Raw genomic sequence first — 13,246 nt, forward strand, 5'->3', positions numbered from 1 at the left:
GGCAATGCGTGGGACGAAAACATTTGGGAGGTCAGATCTCTTTGGGTCGTGGATCAGAACGGGATGCGCGTACCCGCGACCGATCTGTATCAATATCTGCGGCAGCACGTGTGTGAGATCTGCACACGTTGCGATTTGATTATTAATCATTACGGTGAGAATGACCTCTGGATTGTGTATGAATCTGACACGTGGGAAAAAACGCTACAGAAATGGACTCAGTGGCGTATGCCGTGGCCGCTGCAGCGCCTGTTCGACAACTTCAAATTTGATCATGCATTGAAACTCATCGAGTCTCATCGGCAGCGCAAGCTCGAAGCGCAGCTAGTTCTGAAAGCGTATGAGCGTCACACGCATGCAGATGGACCGTTCGCGCTCATCAAGGAATTCATTGGAACAACGATTCTGTCCCGCGATGACGTTCGCACTGTTATGAATGATCTCGTAGCAGCGTATCACGATGAGGATCACGATCACATCTGGAACGCAGAGGTGAATGAGACCTCGGGCGGCTTCTGGGACAAATTTTATGGCGTGCGCTGGAAGGTTTACCGGAAGGGCGAGGACCCCAAGTTCAGCGACGAGAGCTCGGACGACGAAGCTTCAGTTACTGAATCAGTAGGCTACTAGGGGCCCACGCAATAAGCAAAGCCTTAGCGCCGGCCGGCCCGCAGCAGGTTGCGCTTCTGGGGCACGTCGCGCTGGCCCCGCCGCGATCGGCGGAAGGTCGACCCCTCCTGGCGCCAGAGGACCGGGTCCGGCGGCAGCTCGGGCGGCTGGTCCACGCGCCGCTGGCGGCAGAGCCGGCGGAAGTTGCGCAGGAACCGCTCCGGCGGCCCGCGCCGCTTCCGCGCGGGCGCGAAGTCGACGAGGTCGAAGGCCTCGCGGAGCACCGAAGGAACGACCGGAACCGCGTCCGACGCGCCGACCCCGCGCGCGCCGCGCGCCGCGTGGGCCGCCGCCAGCTCCACGGCCAGACCGTAGGCGCCGTCGAGATCGCCTTTTCGAGAAAACGCGTCGAGCGCCGACCCCAGGAGCTCGACGTCCCCGCGCGCCGCCGGCGACGCGTTGTCCAGCGCTTCCCGGCACGCGCCGAGGTCGCCGCGCGCCGCGAGCATGGCCATGACGACCCGCTCGGACCGCGCGTCGGGGAAGCGGTCGCCGTAGGCCTCGCCGAGCGCCGCGGCGACGCGCCGCGCGCGCGCGCGGCGCTCGCCGCGCGTGAAAATCGACAGGTACGCGTTGAGCGCCGCCGCGTCCGGCTCCGCGTCCATGGCGGCGAAGGTTTTTTCAGCGTCGGCGATGATGCGCTCGCGCCGCGCGTGGAGCTCGGGCGCCGTGACCTTGACGCTCAGGTCCTCGAGGTCCATCTCGCGCAATCGCGTCACGAGGCCCCGGTCGCGCGCCGCCGCGGGCGTCGGCGGCTTCGGCGCGAAGGCCACGGCGGTCTCGGGAGAGGACGACGCCGCCATCGCGGGCGGCATCACCGCCGCCTCGGCCGCCGTCGCGTCGCCGGGCCCCTCGAGCAGCGCGAACAGGTCCGCCTCCGTGAGCTCGTCTTCGGGCGCGAGGAGCGCGTCGAGGTCCGCCTCGGCGCCGCCCAGGCTCGCCGCGAGGAGCTCCTTGTCGTCGTCGGAGAGGTCCTCGTCCGCGAGGCCCGCGAGGAACGCGTCGAGGTCCTCCCGCGAGAGCTCCTCGTCGTCGTCGTCGTCGACGCTCGCCGCGCGCAGCGCCGCGAGCGTCGCGTCGTCGACGTCGCCCTCCAGCGCCGCCAGCGTCGCCTCGACGCCCGCGCGGTCGTCCTCCTCCTCATCCTCCTCGGCGACGGTGACCACGGCCCCGGCGGGCTCGTCGCGCTTCCGGTGAAAGCCCGCGCCCAGATCGTCGGCCGCGGCGAACGCCGCGGGGTCCGCCTCCTGGACGCTCGTCGCCTCTTCATCCGAAATGCCCAGGCCGCGCCAGGGGTCGACGTGGGGCGCCCGCGCCTTGACGCCCCGCTTCGTGCCCACGGTCATCGCGTTCGCCAACGCCCCAAAGTACGCCGCGTACGCCGATGCGCCCCGGGAGAAGCCGTGCGCGTCGCGCATCTCGTCGAAGTAGCACCCCGCCGCCGCCGCGTCGCCGACGCGGCCGCAGGCGCCGATGAGGTGCACGTAGAGCGCCGGCGTCGGCGCGACGCGGTCGCCCTCCATCGCGTCCAACACGTCGTCCGTCGCGAGGCGGTACGCGCGGTGCCACTGGGGGGCCGTGGCAACGGCCTTCATGAGCGCCGCGTAGGTCGCGCCCGTGCGCGGCACGCCGTTCCGCCGCATGTCGTCGACGACGTTGAGCGCGCGCTCGGGGAGCTGCTGGTGCGCGCAACAGTGCAGAACGGCGTCGAAGGCCTCCGCGGGGGGAGACGGGTCGTAGTAGCCCGCGGCGACGGCGGCGTCGAAGGACGCCCAGGCCGCGGCGCTGCGCTTCTCCAGGGAGTAGCCCCGCACGACGGCCGTCAGCGCGTTCGCCGCGTCGTCGCTCGCGGCCTCGAACGCGCCGGGGTGCGCCGCGGCCATGGCGTCGACGATCGCGACGGCGTCGTCGGCCTCGCGGGCCCGCGCGGCGACGAGCGCGAGCGCCGCCCAGGCGCCGGGTGTTTGTGTGTCGGTGTTTGCGGACCGCCAGAGCCGCCGCGCGGCCGCGTAGGCGTCGCGGCGGTCCGCGGCCGCGTCGTGCGACGGCGCGGACGGCGGCCTCGCGAGGACGTCCAGCTTCTCCTGGAGCGACGCGGGCCCGCGCGGCGCTTCGGCGACGTCGTGGTCGTCGTCGACGTCGAAGAGCGCCTCGAGCCGCGCCAGGGCCGCCGCCGGGTCCTCCTGCTCGTCGGGCGGCGGGAGCGCCTCGCGGCGCCGCGGCCGGGGGTTCTGCGGCGGCGGCGCGGACTTCGCTTTTTTCTTGTTGAGCCGCAGCTTCGGCAGGTGCGCGCGCGCGCCCGTGCGCCGGCCGAAGTTGCGCGCATTGCGGCGCAGCGCTGCGGCGCCCGCGAGAGACAGGGAGAGCATCGTCGCTGCCTCGCTGCTCGACGGCTTCAAGCACCGCGTCAAGTTACGTGCTCGTAGCCCGTCGCGCGGCCCATGGCGGCGACGCGGGCCCAGAAGAGGCTTGCGGCGTGGTCGTAGACGACTTCAAGCACCGCGTCAAGTTACGTGCTCGTAGCCCGTCGCGCGGCCCATGGCGGCGACGCGGGCCCAGAAGAGGGCCGCGGCGTGGTCGTAGAGCCGCGCGTCGAGCTCGTTGCCCTCGGCGACGCGCGTGCCGCGGCCCGGGCACGCGTCGGCGCGCGCGCCGGCGCGGCTGTTGTAGACCGGCGCCTTCGAGCTGCCGCGGCAGTCCCGGTGGAAGGGCGCCGTGAGGTCGTAGGTGAAGTAGAAGAGGCAGAGCGACGTGTGGAGGTGCTCCGTGAGGCCCACGAAGTCGAGGGCGTCGACCGCGGCCGCCGCGGCCGCGGCGACGCCGGCCTCCGTTCCCGAGGCGTCGCAGGTCGGCGCCGCGGCGTCCATGGGCACGGTCTGCGTCCACTCGCCGTCGGCGCGGCCGCGGCCGAGGACCATGAAGGTCTGGAAGTTGCGGAACTGGCGGCAGTCGACGGTCTCCGCGGGCCGGGACGGGACCGCGCAGTCCGGCGGTTTCGGTCCGCCCCCGCAGCACGCGCCCAGGAAGTCGTCGAGCGTCGCGAAGCGCTTCGAGATGCGCTTCTTCAGGTCGCGGTGGTGGAAGAAGTGGCTCTCCGCGCGGCAGGTCGGCCGCCGGAGCAGCAGCAGCGTCGACGTCGCGAGGCGCCCGCCCGGACGCCACGTCGCGTCGCGCTCCGCGGAGACGAAGGTCGCCGCGGCGACGCGGTCGTCGACGCGCGGGCGGCCCCGCTTCTCCGCCGTGCCCTCGAGCCACGCGTAGGCGACGCCGTCGACGACCGGCGCGCCGCCGCGGGCCGCGACGCCGTGCTTCGCGGAACCGCCGGGCGGCGCGTGCCGCGCCTCGCCGAAGACCTCGGCCATACCTGGGCGGGCGTGCGTCGGAAAGGTCAGAAATGCATCGACGCCGAGGAACGACGCGCGGAGAAGGACGTGCCGCCGCACTTGGCGACGTGCACGAAAAACGCGAGGCAGCCCCGGCCGACGCCCGGGCCCTTTTCGGACGGGCAGTGCGCGGCGACCTCCCGTTGTTTGGCGAGCTGGCGCTGGTGGGGGATGCTGCGCTTCTCGTCCGCCGCCGACGACCCCCGCGGCCCGGCGAGCCGCCGCCGCGGCTCGTCGCGGCGTTCGTCGTCGCCGCGCTCGTCGCGGTACCGCGCCGCGTCCGCGTCGACCATCGACGGGTCCAGGAAGCGCAGGAGCTCGTACGATTCCTTTCGCTGCGCCCCGTAGCGCCTCGACGTCTCCCACCAGCCGCGCGGCGCCGACGCCTTGGCGCCGTGCCAGCGTTCTCGGGCGCCGCCCGATCGGTGCTTGCCCGTCGCCGGCTTCGCCTTCGGCAGCGGCGCGTGCTTCGGGGCTCGCACTTTAGGCTGCGACCGCGCGTCGCGGGCCTGCTCGTGCTCCGCCGGATTCGCGCTCGCGCTTTCGGCGGTCGTCTCCCACCAGCCCGCCTTCGGCTCCCTTGGCGTCTTGCCGCCGCGCCGCGCCTCCAGCGCCGCCAGCCGCGCCTCGTGCGCCGGCACCGACGACCGCGGCAGGCCGCCGGGCGTCGGCGGCAGCCGCTCGGGCTTGCTGCGCCCGCGGCTCTCCGGCAGCGCGTGCTGCTGGCCCCGGCCCCCGGCGCCCAGGCGGCGATGGGTGGCGTTTACGGCGAGGTAGCCGAGGCTGTCGCAGAACGACAGCGGTTTTGCGGCGGCGAGTGCTACTATTAAGCACAGCCGAAGGGCTGCCGTCATCTTCGAGATGATAGCATTTCACGATGGACCATCGTGTACTGCTAGGCTATCCTAGTTAGGACACGATGCGGTGTCTCGATCGTGGTTGCTGTAGCACATCGACGAGATCGGCTCCGTCTTCGCCACCCCCGACGATGTACAAGCTCGCACTGCTCGCCGCCAGCGCCAGCGCGCTGTCGCGCCCGGCCACGAAGCTCTCGGCGACGGCGACGGCGCCCGCGCCGACGTGGGACGACCACGTCGCCATCGACGCGCCGCCGGAGACGCTGTGCAAGGGCCTCGACGGCAACGATAGCATGCGACGGAAGTTCGAGGTCATGCTGCGCGCGGCCCAGAACAAGATCACGTCGGCCGTCGAGGAGCTCGACGGCGAGGGCACGTTCAAGCAGGACGTCTGGGAGCGGGAGAACGGCGGCGGCGGCATCTCGCGCGTCATGAGCGGCGGCAAGGTCTTCGAGAAGGCCGGCGTGTCCCTGAGCGTCGTCTACGGGTCCATGCCCCAGGAGGCGCTCGCGAGCGCTACCGAGCGCGGCGTGGACCGCGCGGCGGGCATGAAGCCCGGCGAGCGCGTGCCGTTCTTCGCGTGCGGCCTGAGCAGCGTCATGCACCCGCGGAACCCGATGGCGCCGACGATGCACTTCAACTACCGCTACTTCGAGACCGACGGCGGCGTCTGGTGGTTCGGCGGCGGCACGGACATCACGCCGGCCTACCTCTTCGAGGAGGACATGAAGCACTTCCACGGCACGTACAAGGAGATCTGCGACAAGCACGACCCCGAGTACTACGCCAAGTTCAAGAAGTGGGCCGACGAGTACTTCGTCATCAAGCACCGCGGCGAGACGCGGGGCCTCGGCGGCATCTTCTTCGACGACCAGAACAACAAGGACCCGGACACGCATTTCGCGTTCTCCGAGGAGTGCGTCAACGCGGTGACGGAGGCGTACCTGCCCGTCGTCGCCAAGCGCAAGGACTCGCCCTTCACGGAGAAGGAGAAGGAGTGGCAGCTCATGCGCCGGGGCCGCTACGTCGAGTTCAACCTCGTCTACGACCGCGGCACGGTCTTCGGGCTCAAGACGGGCGGCCGCATCGAGTCCATCCTCATGTCGCTGCCGGAGACGGCGCGCTGGGAGTACGACTTCAAGGTCGAGCCGGACTCCAAGGAGGCGGAGATCATGGACTGCTTCAAGAACCCCCGCGAGTGGGTCTAGGGCGCGCGACCGCGCTCGCCGTTCGCCGCCTATCGCCCCCCCGAGGGTCGTCCTAACTCTCACCACTCAATACTCGACGAGCGCTGGACATGACGCTACAACATCGGGCGTGCCCTCACAGCTTTCTAAGCGACCTCGGGCGCGCTCTTGCGCCGCGCGCGGGGGACGGTCCGGTCGGGGATGGACATCCAGGCGGCGCCGCCCTTGGGCCGCTTCGTCGCGTCGGCGATTTTGGAGAAGCTCGCCGTCGGCCGCGGCGGCGCGGCCAGGCCCGTCCGAGTGGAGTGGGTTGGCTTTGGGTGATAGGGCCCCGCGCGCGAGACGCCGCCCGGCGCGCGCGTCGGCATGGCGCTCCGCTTCCCCGAGGCGGAGCGGAAGTCGCCATGTAGGAATTTCGACTTGTCGCCGGCCCGCGCCGCGCTCCGCACGTCCCGCGGGTCCTCGTAGGGCCCCGCGGAGGCCACGAACCAGTCGCCGCCGGACGACGCGCGGGTCGACGCCGAGCTCCGCGACCGCGACGACGCGCGGCTCGAGCCGCTCGACGACACGGTGACGGCCGTCGCCGAGCTGCGCTGCTTCGCGCTCCGCGCGCCGACGCGCACGACGCCCGTGGACCGCGACGTGTTCGTCGCCGTCGAGTCGAAGCTGCACAAATCCGCGTCGCCCGCGGCGGCCGCGCGGACGTCGCAGCGTCGCTGCCCTGCCTTGGCGGCCGCCGCCGCGAGCTTGAGCTTGGCGATCTCGAAGTCGCGCCGGGCCTCGCGCTGCCGCTGCTCGCGCCGCTCCCGCTCCTTCCGTTCTCTCTCGTCGACGCGGAGCCGCGTCGCCGCGTCGTCGTAGCCGAGGAGCGCCGCGTGCCTCGCGAGGCGCTCCGTGAGGCCGACGGCCTTCTTTTCGTTGCGCACGAGCGTGTCGTAGGGCCAGTGGAGCGTGTTGTTATCCGTCGCCGCCGTCGCCGCGGAACGCACGCTCGGTTTCGATGCGACGGTGCCGAGCTCCTGTCTGGAGGTGACCGTGCTCAGCTCCCATTCCGATTCATCGTCGGAAGACGACGAATCCGACAGCTCGCCGCTGACGACGAGCGACATCGGCGTGCGCGGCGCGGCGGCGCGGCGGCGCGGCGGCGCGGCAGTGCGGCAGCCCGAGCACCGACTCGAGACCGAGCGTTTACCTCCTAGCATCAATTTTCGTCGGTCGATGAGTTTGTTAACTTTTCAAGTTGCATTCCACAAATCGATATTGAATCGCAGTTCGGGCAGCCCTTGTCGCATGACATTGTGACAACAAGAAAGCACCCCACCTTTGGGCTGCCTTCGGCATGCACGAGGTGGAAGCGATCGCGAGCATGCACGAAGCGACGGCTTCGTCGTCGGAAGCGATCGCGAGCATGCACGACGCGATGGCGTCGTCGTCGCTGGAGTACGAGCGCATCACGTTCGTGCTGCGGCCGCGGCGCGGGCCGCGGAGGGTCATCCTCGACGCCGTCTCCGGCCGCGCCGCCGCGGCGCAGACGACGGCCTTGATGGGCCCCAGCGGGAGCGGGAAGACGACGCTGATCCACGCGCTCGCCGGCACGCTGCGGTCGCGGGTGCCCGCGGAGCTGTCCGGCGCCGTCCGCGTCGACGGCGAGCCCGCGGGCGCGCGGCGGCGCTGCGCCGTCGTCGGCCAGGAGGACGCGCTCTTCCCGCTCTTCACGGTGCGGGAGACCCTGACGCTCTGCGCCGCGCTCACGCGCCGCGGCGAGGACCCGGACCGCGTCGCCGAGGCGACGCTGCGGCGCCTCGGGCTCGCCAAGGTCGCGGAGACGCGCGTCGGCGACCCCTCGGAGCCGCTGCTCCGCGGCGTCTCCGGCGGCGAGCGGCGCCGGCTGTCCATCGGCTGCGAGTTGATCGCGTCGCGCGGCGGCGTCGTGCTCCTGGACGAGCCGACGTCCTCGCTCGACGCGTACCAGGCCCTCTCCGTCGCGCGGTCCCTGAGCGGCCTCGCGCGGGAGTCGCGCGTCGCCGTGCTCCTGAGCGTGCACCAGCCCCGCGCGGAGATCTGCCTGCTCCTCGACGAGCTCCAGCTCCTGAGCCGCGGCCGCGTCGTCTACTCGGGGCCCTTCGCGGCCGCGGAGCCGTGGTTCGCGGCGCTCGGCCACGCGGTGCCGCCGCGCTTCAACGCCATGGACTTCCTGCTCGACGTGCTGGCCGTCGACGACGGCGGCGAGGGGAGCCGCGCGCGCGCCGACGCCTGCCAACGAGCCTGGGCGGCGCGCGGCGGCGCGGACGCGCCGCGGCGCGCGGCGCGGCCGCCGCCGTCGAAGCGGGCCCCGCGGCCGCGCGCGCGCTGGCTCGTCCAGGTGCGCTGGCTCGCGCATCGCACGCTCGTCGGCTTCTCGCGGCAGACCGTCGTCGTCGTCGCCGTGACGTCGACGCACCTGCTCCCGGCGCTGATCCTCGTCGCGATGCGGTCCGACGAGCGCGACGGCGGCGGCGGCCTCGGCGCGGTGCGGAGGAACGTCGACAAGCTCGGCACCTTCTCCTACATGGGCATGCTGTTGACCTACTTTGGGCTCATGCAGGTCGCGCTCTTCTTCGCCAAGGAGAAGCCCGTCGTCCGGTCGGAGCTCGGCCGCTACGACCTGGGCGCGTTCGTCGTCGCGAAATTTTTAGGGGAAATTCCAATCACTTTTTGGTGCCCCTGCGTGTTCCTCGCGACGCTCTACTGGGCCCAGGGCACGCGCGACGTCGGACGCTTCTGCGCGGAGCTCGCGGTCGTCGCGAGCTTGAACTGGGCCGTCGGGGCCGTGGGCTTCGTCTTCGCGTGTTCGGACATCCACGAGGCCGACATGCGGCAGATCACGCTGCAGTTTGCGACCTTTTTCACGTTGGTGTCGGGAGTCTATTGTTGTCTGACCTCGATGCCGGCCTGGACGCGGGAACTCGCGGCGCTGTCGCCGACGAAGTGGGCCATCGAGGCGCTCGTCACGCTCGAGTTCCCGCGGCCGGACCAGCGCTACGTCCTCGACACCGCGGGCTACGAGCGGCTCCCGGCGGCGCGGGCCGTCGGCATCCTACTGCTCATGGCGGCCGCGGGCCAGGCGCTCGCGCTGCGGGTGCTCGCGGCGAACGTCCAAAGCCGGGTGCCGCTCCGGCCGGCTCCCGCGCGGCGCGGCGGCGATCGCGGCGACGAAGCGAACGACCTCGAGGCGCCGCTCCTGGGCCGCGCGCCCCCGTCGCCCGGCGGCGGCGCCGTGAGCCGCTACCGCGGCGGCGCGACCGTCGCCTTCGAGGGGCTCACGCTCTCCATCGCCGCGGCCGGCGGGCGGCGGCGCGTCGTCGACCGCGCGACGGCGACGGTGCCCCGGGGCGCGCTCGTCGCGCTCATGGGGCCCAGCGGCTCCGGGAAATCGAGCCTGCTGAACGCGCTCGCGGGCTGGTGCCCGCGGGTCCCGACGCGCGGCTCAGCGGGGCCGTCTCCGTCGACGGCGCGCGCGTCGACACGCGCGCCGCGCGGGCCGCCTTCGCGGCGCTGCGGGCCTACGTGCGCCAGGACTGCTTTTTGTTCCCTTATTTGACGGTGCGCGAGACGCTCCACCTCTCGGCGTCGCTCGCGCTGCGGGGCGCCGTCTCGGAGCGCGGGGCGAGGAAGGCGACGTCGCGCGTGCTCCGGGAGCTCAACCTGACGTCCGTCGGCGCGTCGCTCGTCGGCGACGGCACCCGCGTCCGCGGCGTCTCGGGCGGCGAGCGGAAGCGCGTCGCCGTCGGGAAGTACCTCTTCCAGCGGGACCTCAAGGTCCTGCTCGTCGACGAGCCGACGACGGGCCTCGACGCCGCGCAGGCGCTCGTCGTCGTCGCGACGCTGCGGACGCTCGCGTCCGAGGGCGGCTGCGCGGTCTACGCGACGCTGCACCAGCCGCGGAGCTCCATCTTCGCGCTCCTCGACGGGCTGCACCTCCTCGCGGAGGGCCGCGTCGTCTACGCGGGGCCCGCGGGTCGCGCCGTCGACTACTTCGGGACGCACCTCGGCGCGACGTGCGGCGAGCGCGACTCGCCGACGGACTTCTTCCTCGACGCGCTGACGCTCGACGGCTCGAGCGACGCCGCGACGCGCGCGGGCGAGGCGCGGCTCGCGGGCTACGCCGAAACCTGGGCGCGCCGCGCGCCGCGCGTCGCGGCCCCGGCCGGCGGCGCCGCGCCGCCGAGCCCACGGCGCGCGGCCGACGACGGCGACGCGCGCGCGCGCTTCGCCACGCAGTGCGGGCTCCTCGTCGTCCGCGCGACGAGGTCCGAATTCCGCGACCCGCGCTTCTTTTTCGTGGACGTGACGTTCACGCTCGTCGCCGCGGGCTACGCCTGCATGGTCTGGAGCGCCATGGAGCGCGACCAGCGGGGCCTCCGGAACGTGACGGGGCTGCTCTACTTTTGCCTCGCGACGCAGACGGCCAAGGCCTGCTCCATCGGGTGCCAGGTCGCGACGGCCACGGAGGCGCTCGTCGAGCAGGAGCGCGGCATGTACGCGACGGCGGCGCTCGCGGCGACGCGGCTGCTCGTCGGCAACGCCAAGGTTTGTATTCAACCGACCCTGCTCCTCGTCGTGGCCTACGTCGGCACGGGCGCGGGCCGCGACCCGGCGGCCTTCGGCCGGATCCTCGCGTTCTATTTGGGCGCGGTGTCCGCGTGCTACGCCTTCGGCCTCGCGACGCTCTGCATCCCCGGCGTCGAGAACCAGGCCCGGGACTTCTGGACGAACCAGTCGCTCTTCTTCTGCATCCTCCCGGCTGGGTATTTCATCAACATTCATACCATTCCACGTTCCATGAAGTGGCTCGCGCTCGTCTCCCCCCAGCGCTGGGCGCTGAACGGCATGCTCACCGTCCAGCTCACGGGGGTGGAATTTTCCTGCGACCGGCCCGTCCTCGCCGGCGCCTGCTGCCCGACGGGCGACTTGTATCTGGACTTTTTGGACTACGCGGGCTACGGCGAGCGCCGCTGCGCCGCGTACCTCGCGGCGGTCTTGGCCGTCATGACGACCCTCTCGTACCTCGGCCTGCGGCGCGCGCCCGAGTACGCGGACCTCAAGGCGACCGCGGTCCACGACGACGGCGAGACCGCCGCGGAGCCGCCGGCGCCGGACCCGCGCGACTCAAGCGAGCGACGTTAGAGGAAAGACGAGGCGACTAGTTCTTTTTGTGGACGGAGTGGACGACCATGTTGGCGACGCCGCAGGCGTTGACGCCGCGGACGAGGCGGTAGTAGCCGCCCTCGCCCCACTCGGTGTCCCAGGAGTTCTTGATGAGCCAGTAGGGCACGTCGAAGGTCTCGCCCGTGGGCATGCCGTTGGCGTCCGTGACGTCCCGCACCTCCGTGCCGTAGCCCACGAGCAAGACGGCGTGGTCGAGGGCCGTCGGGTCGCAGGGGAAGTGGTGGTCCACGCCGCCCGCCTCGCACATCTGCTCCGTGCAGCCGACGACGCCGTGGACGTAGAACTCCATGCCGTTGGCGTTGAAGGCCAGGGACAGGGGCCCGTTCTTCACGAGGGCGACGTGCATGAGGTCCTCGTACTCCGCGCCCATGGCGACGAACTGGTAGCCCTCGATGGCCGCGACGTCGCCGGCCGCGAGGTGGCCGTTGAGGAGCTCCTTGTCGCAGGTCGGCGTGCCCGTGAAGATCTCGGTCCCGCCGCACATGTTGTCCATGCAGATGCCCTTGTAGGGGTAGTCGTCCATGGGCACCAAACCGCCGAAGTGGGACACGTACTCCATCGCGGCGAAGGGCCAGCCGCCGTCGCAGCCGTAGTTGTACGTGTTGCACGACACGAGCTGCTGCGTGCTCAGGGAAATCAAATCGTCCCCCGCCAAAAACATGGTGCCCTCGATGTCGCCGGCCGACGAGAAGGACCAGCAGGAGCCGCAGTACTTCTGGTTCTTGACGGCCGTGACCGCGCCGAGCGCGCGCCAGTCGAAGTCGTCCGGCAGGTTGCCCATGTCGTAGTCCCCGAAATGCGGGAAGCGGTCGCAGGCCGCGCAGTCCGACGCCGAGACCCAGGCGACCTCGCCCTGCGTGGCGTTGAAGTAGGCCGGGTCGCCCGAGCCGTTCACGAAGCCGTGCTGCCACTGCCACGTCGGCATGCCGCCCGAGTAGTTGTAGAGATGCTTGTCGCCGGGCTGCGTGCCGTTGATGAGGTCGAAGGGGCGGTCCGTGCCGTTCTGCAGCGCGCCGGACCCGCCGGCGCTCCAGAGCTCGACGACGTCGGCCGCCGTCTTCGACTCGACGTCGTCGACGAGGCGCGCGTGCGCCGCGGACCGCCGCGCGAGCGACCGCTTGAGGGACGCGTAGTCGCTGAACTCCGTCTGCATCTTCACGGACTGGCGCTCCTCGTCCGTGCGGTCGCAGAAGGACGTGATGCCGAAGACCGCGGCCGGGTTCGCCGCGTTCAGCGTGTCGATCGTCGCCAGGTTCCGCCGGAAGATGGCGAAGCGCCGCGCGTCCTCGGCGTCGTCGAAGTCGCGCCGCTCGCGCCGCTTGAACTGCTCGTAGAGGTCGCGCACCTTCGCCGCCTCCATGTCCCCGTAGACGACCTTGGTCGACGCGATGACGGACGCCTCGAGCTCGAGGTCGCGGCCCAGCGACAGGTAGTGGCGCCCGACGTTGGCCGCGACGACGAGCACGGCGGCGAGGCCCACGGTGGCCTTGACGATGCGGCGCTTTCGTCGCACGGCCGGCGCCTCCCCGCCGGGGATGGGCTCGTAGACAGCCATGCTGCCCCGCGTATTGGGTGACTCTCCAAGATTAAGCCGATATCGCAGAGCAATAGTTTACCTCTATACTAGGATGAGGGTGATGTAATCGAATTGAGACAAACTCTTCTTTCAGCCGACCGGCAGCCCCGGCATCAACCGGTCGGAACGCTCCGGTGGGGTCCTCCTCGTCCGCCGAGGCGCGCCCCGGTAGCCGGTGTGCTCGATCGGGACGATCCGCGAGCCGGGACTTGTGCCGGCAGCCCGATCGTAGATCTCTTGCCGTCGGACGCGAACTGGGACTTGAGCTCGTAGGGGGGCATGATCCAGCTCGCCCAGAGCGCGAAGCGGGCCTACGCGGCCCTCGGGGGGGACCTGCCCGAGGAGCGGCCCCAGGCGTCCTTCGAG

At 71.3% G+C, this 13,246-nt stretch overlaps 4 protein-coding genes across 4 annotated transcripts; 2 read left to right on the plus strand and 2 right to left on the minus strand.

Moving 5' to 3' along the window:
• Positions 1 to 653: 653 nt before the first annotated feature.
• On the minus strand, positions 654 to 4,345 carry AURANDRAFT_62027 (hypothetical protein; the record flags this gene model as incomplete). The annotated part of the gene is made up of 3 exons (XM_009036433.1): positions 654 to 3,047; positions 3,183 to 4,033; positions 4,084 to 4,345. The coding sequence occupies 3 exons, from the start codon at positions 4,343 to 4,345 to the stop codon at positions 654 to 656; spliced, it is 3,507 nt and encodes a 1,168-aa protein (XP_009034681.1).
• A 680-nt stretch (positions 4,346 to 5,025) lies between these two features.
• Positions 5,026 to 6,185, plus strand: AURANDRAFT_52628 (hypothetical protein; the record flags this gene model as incomplete). Its single annotated transcript, XM_009035990.1, has 1 exon — positions 5,026 to 6,185. The coding sequence occupies one exon, from the start codon at positions 5,041 to 5,043 to the stop codon at positions 6,115 to 6,117; it is 1,077 nt and encodes a 358-aa protein (XP_009034238.1).
• A 1,331-nt stretch (positions 6,186 to 7,516) lies between these two features.
• ABC12 (hypothetical protein) lies at positions 7,517 to 8,317 on the plus strand (the record flags this gene model as incomplete). Its single annotated transcript, XM_009035991.1, has 1 exon — positions 7,517 to 8,317. A coding segment is annotated over one exon (801 nt), but the record flags the coding sequence as incomplete, so codon positions are not given.
• Positions 8,318 to 11,278: 2,961 nt separating this feature from the next.
• Positions 11,279 to 12,664, minus strand: AURANDRAFT_22129 (hypothetical protein; the record flags this gene model as incomplete). Its single annotated transcript, XM_009036432.1, has 4 exons — positions 11,279 to 11,419; positions 11,462 to 11,542; positions 11,582 to 12,151; positions 12,464 to 12,664. The coding sequence occupies 4 exons, from the start codon at positions 12,662 to 12,664 to the stop codon at positions 11,279 to 11,281; spliced, it is 993 nt and encodes a 330-aa protein (XP_009034680.1).
• Positions 12,665 to 13,246: the final 582 nt, after the last annotated feature.

Source organism: Aureococcus anophagefferens (genome assembly GCF_000186865.1).
Source record: "Aureococcus anophagefferens unplaced genomic scaffold AURANscaffold_4, whole genome shotgun sequence".
Taxonomy (NCBI): Eukaryota; class Pelagophyceae; order Pelagomonadales; family Pelagomonadaceae; genus Aureococcus; species Aureococcus anophagefferens.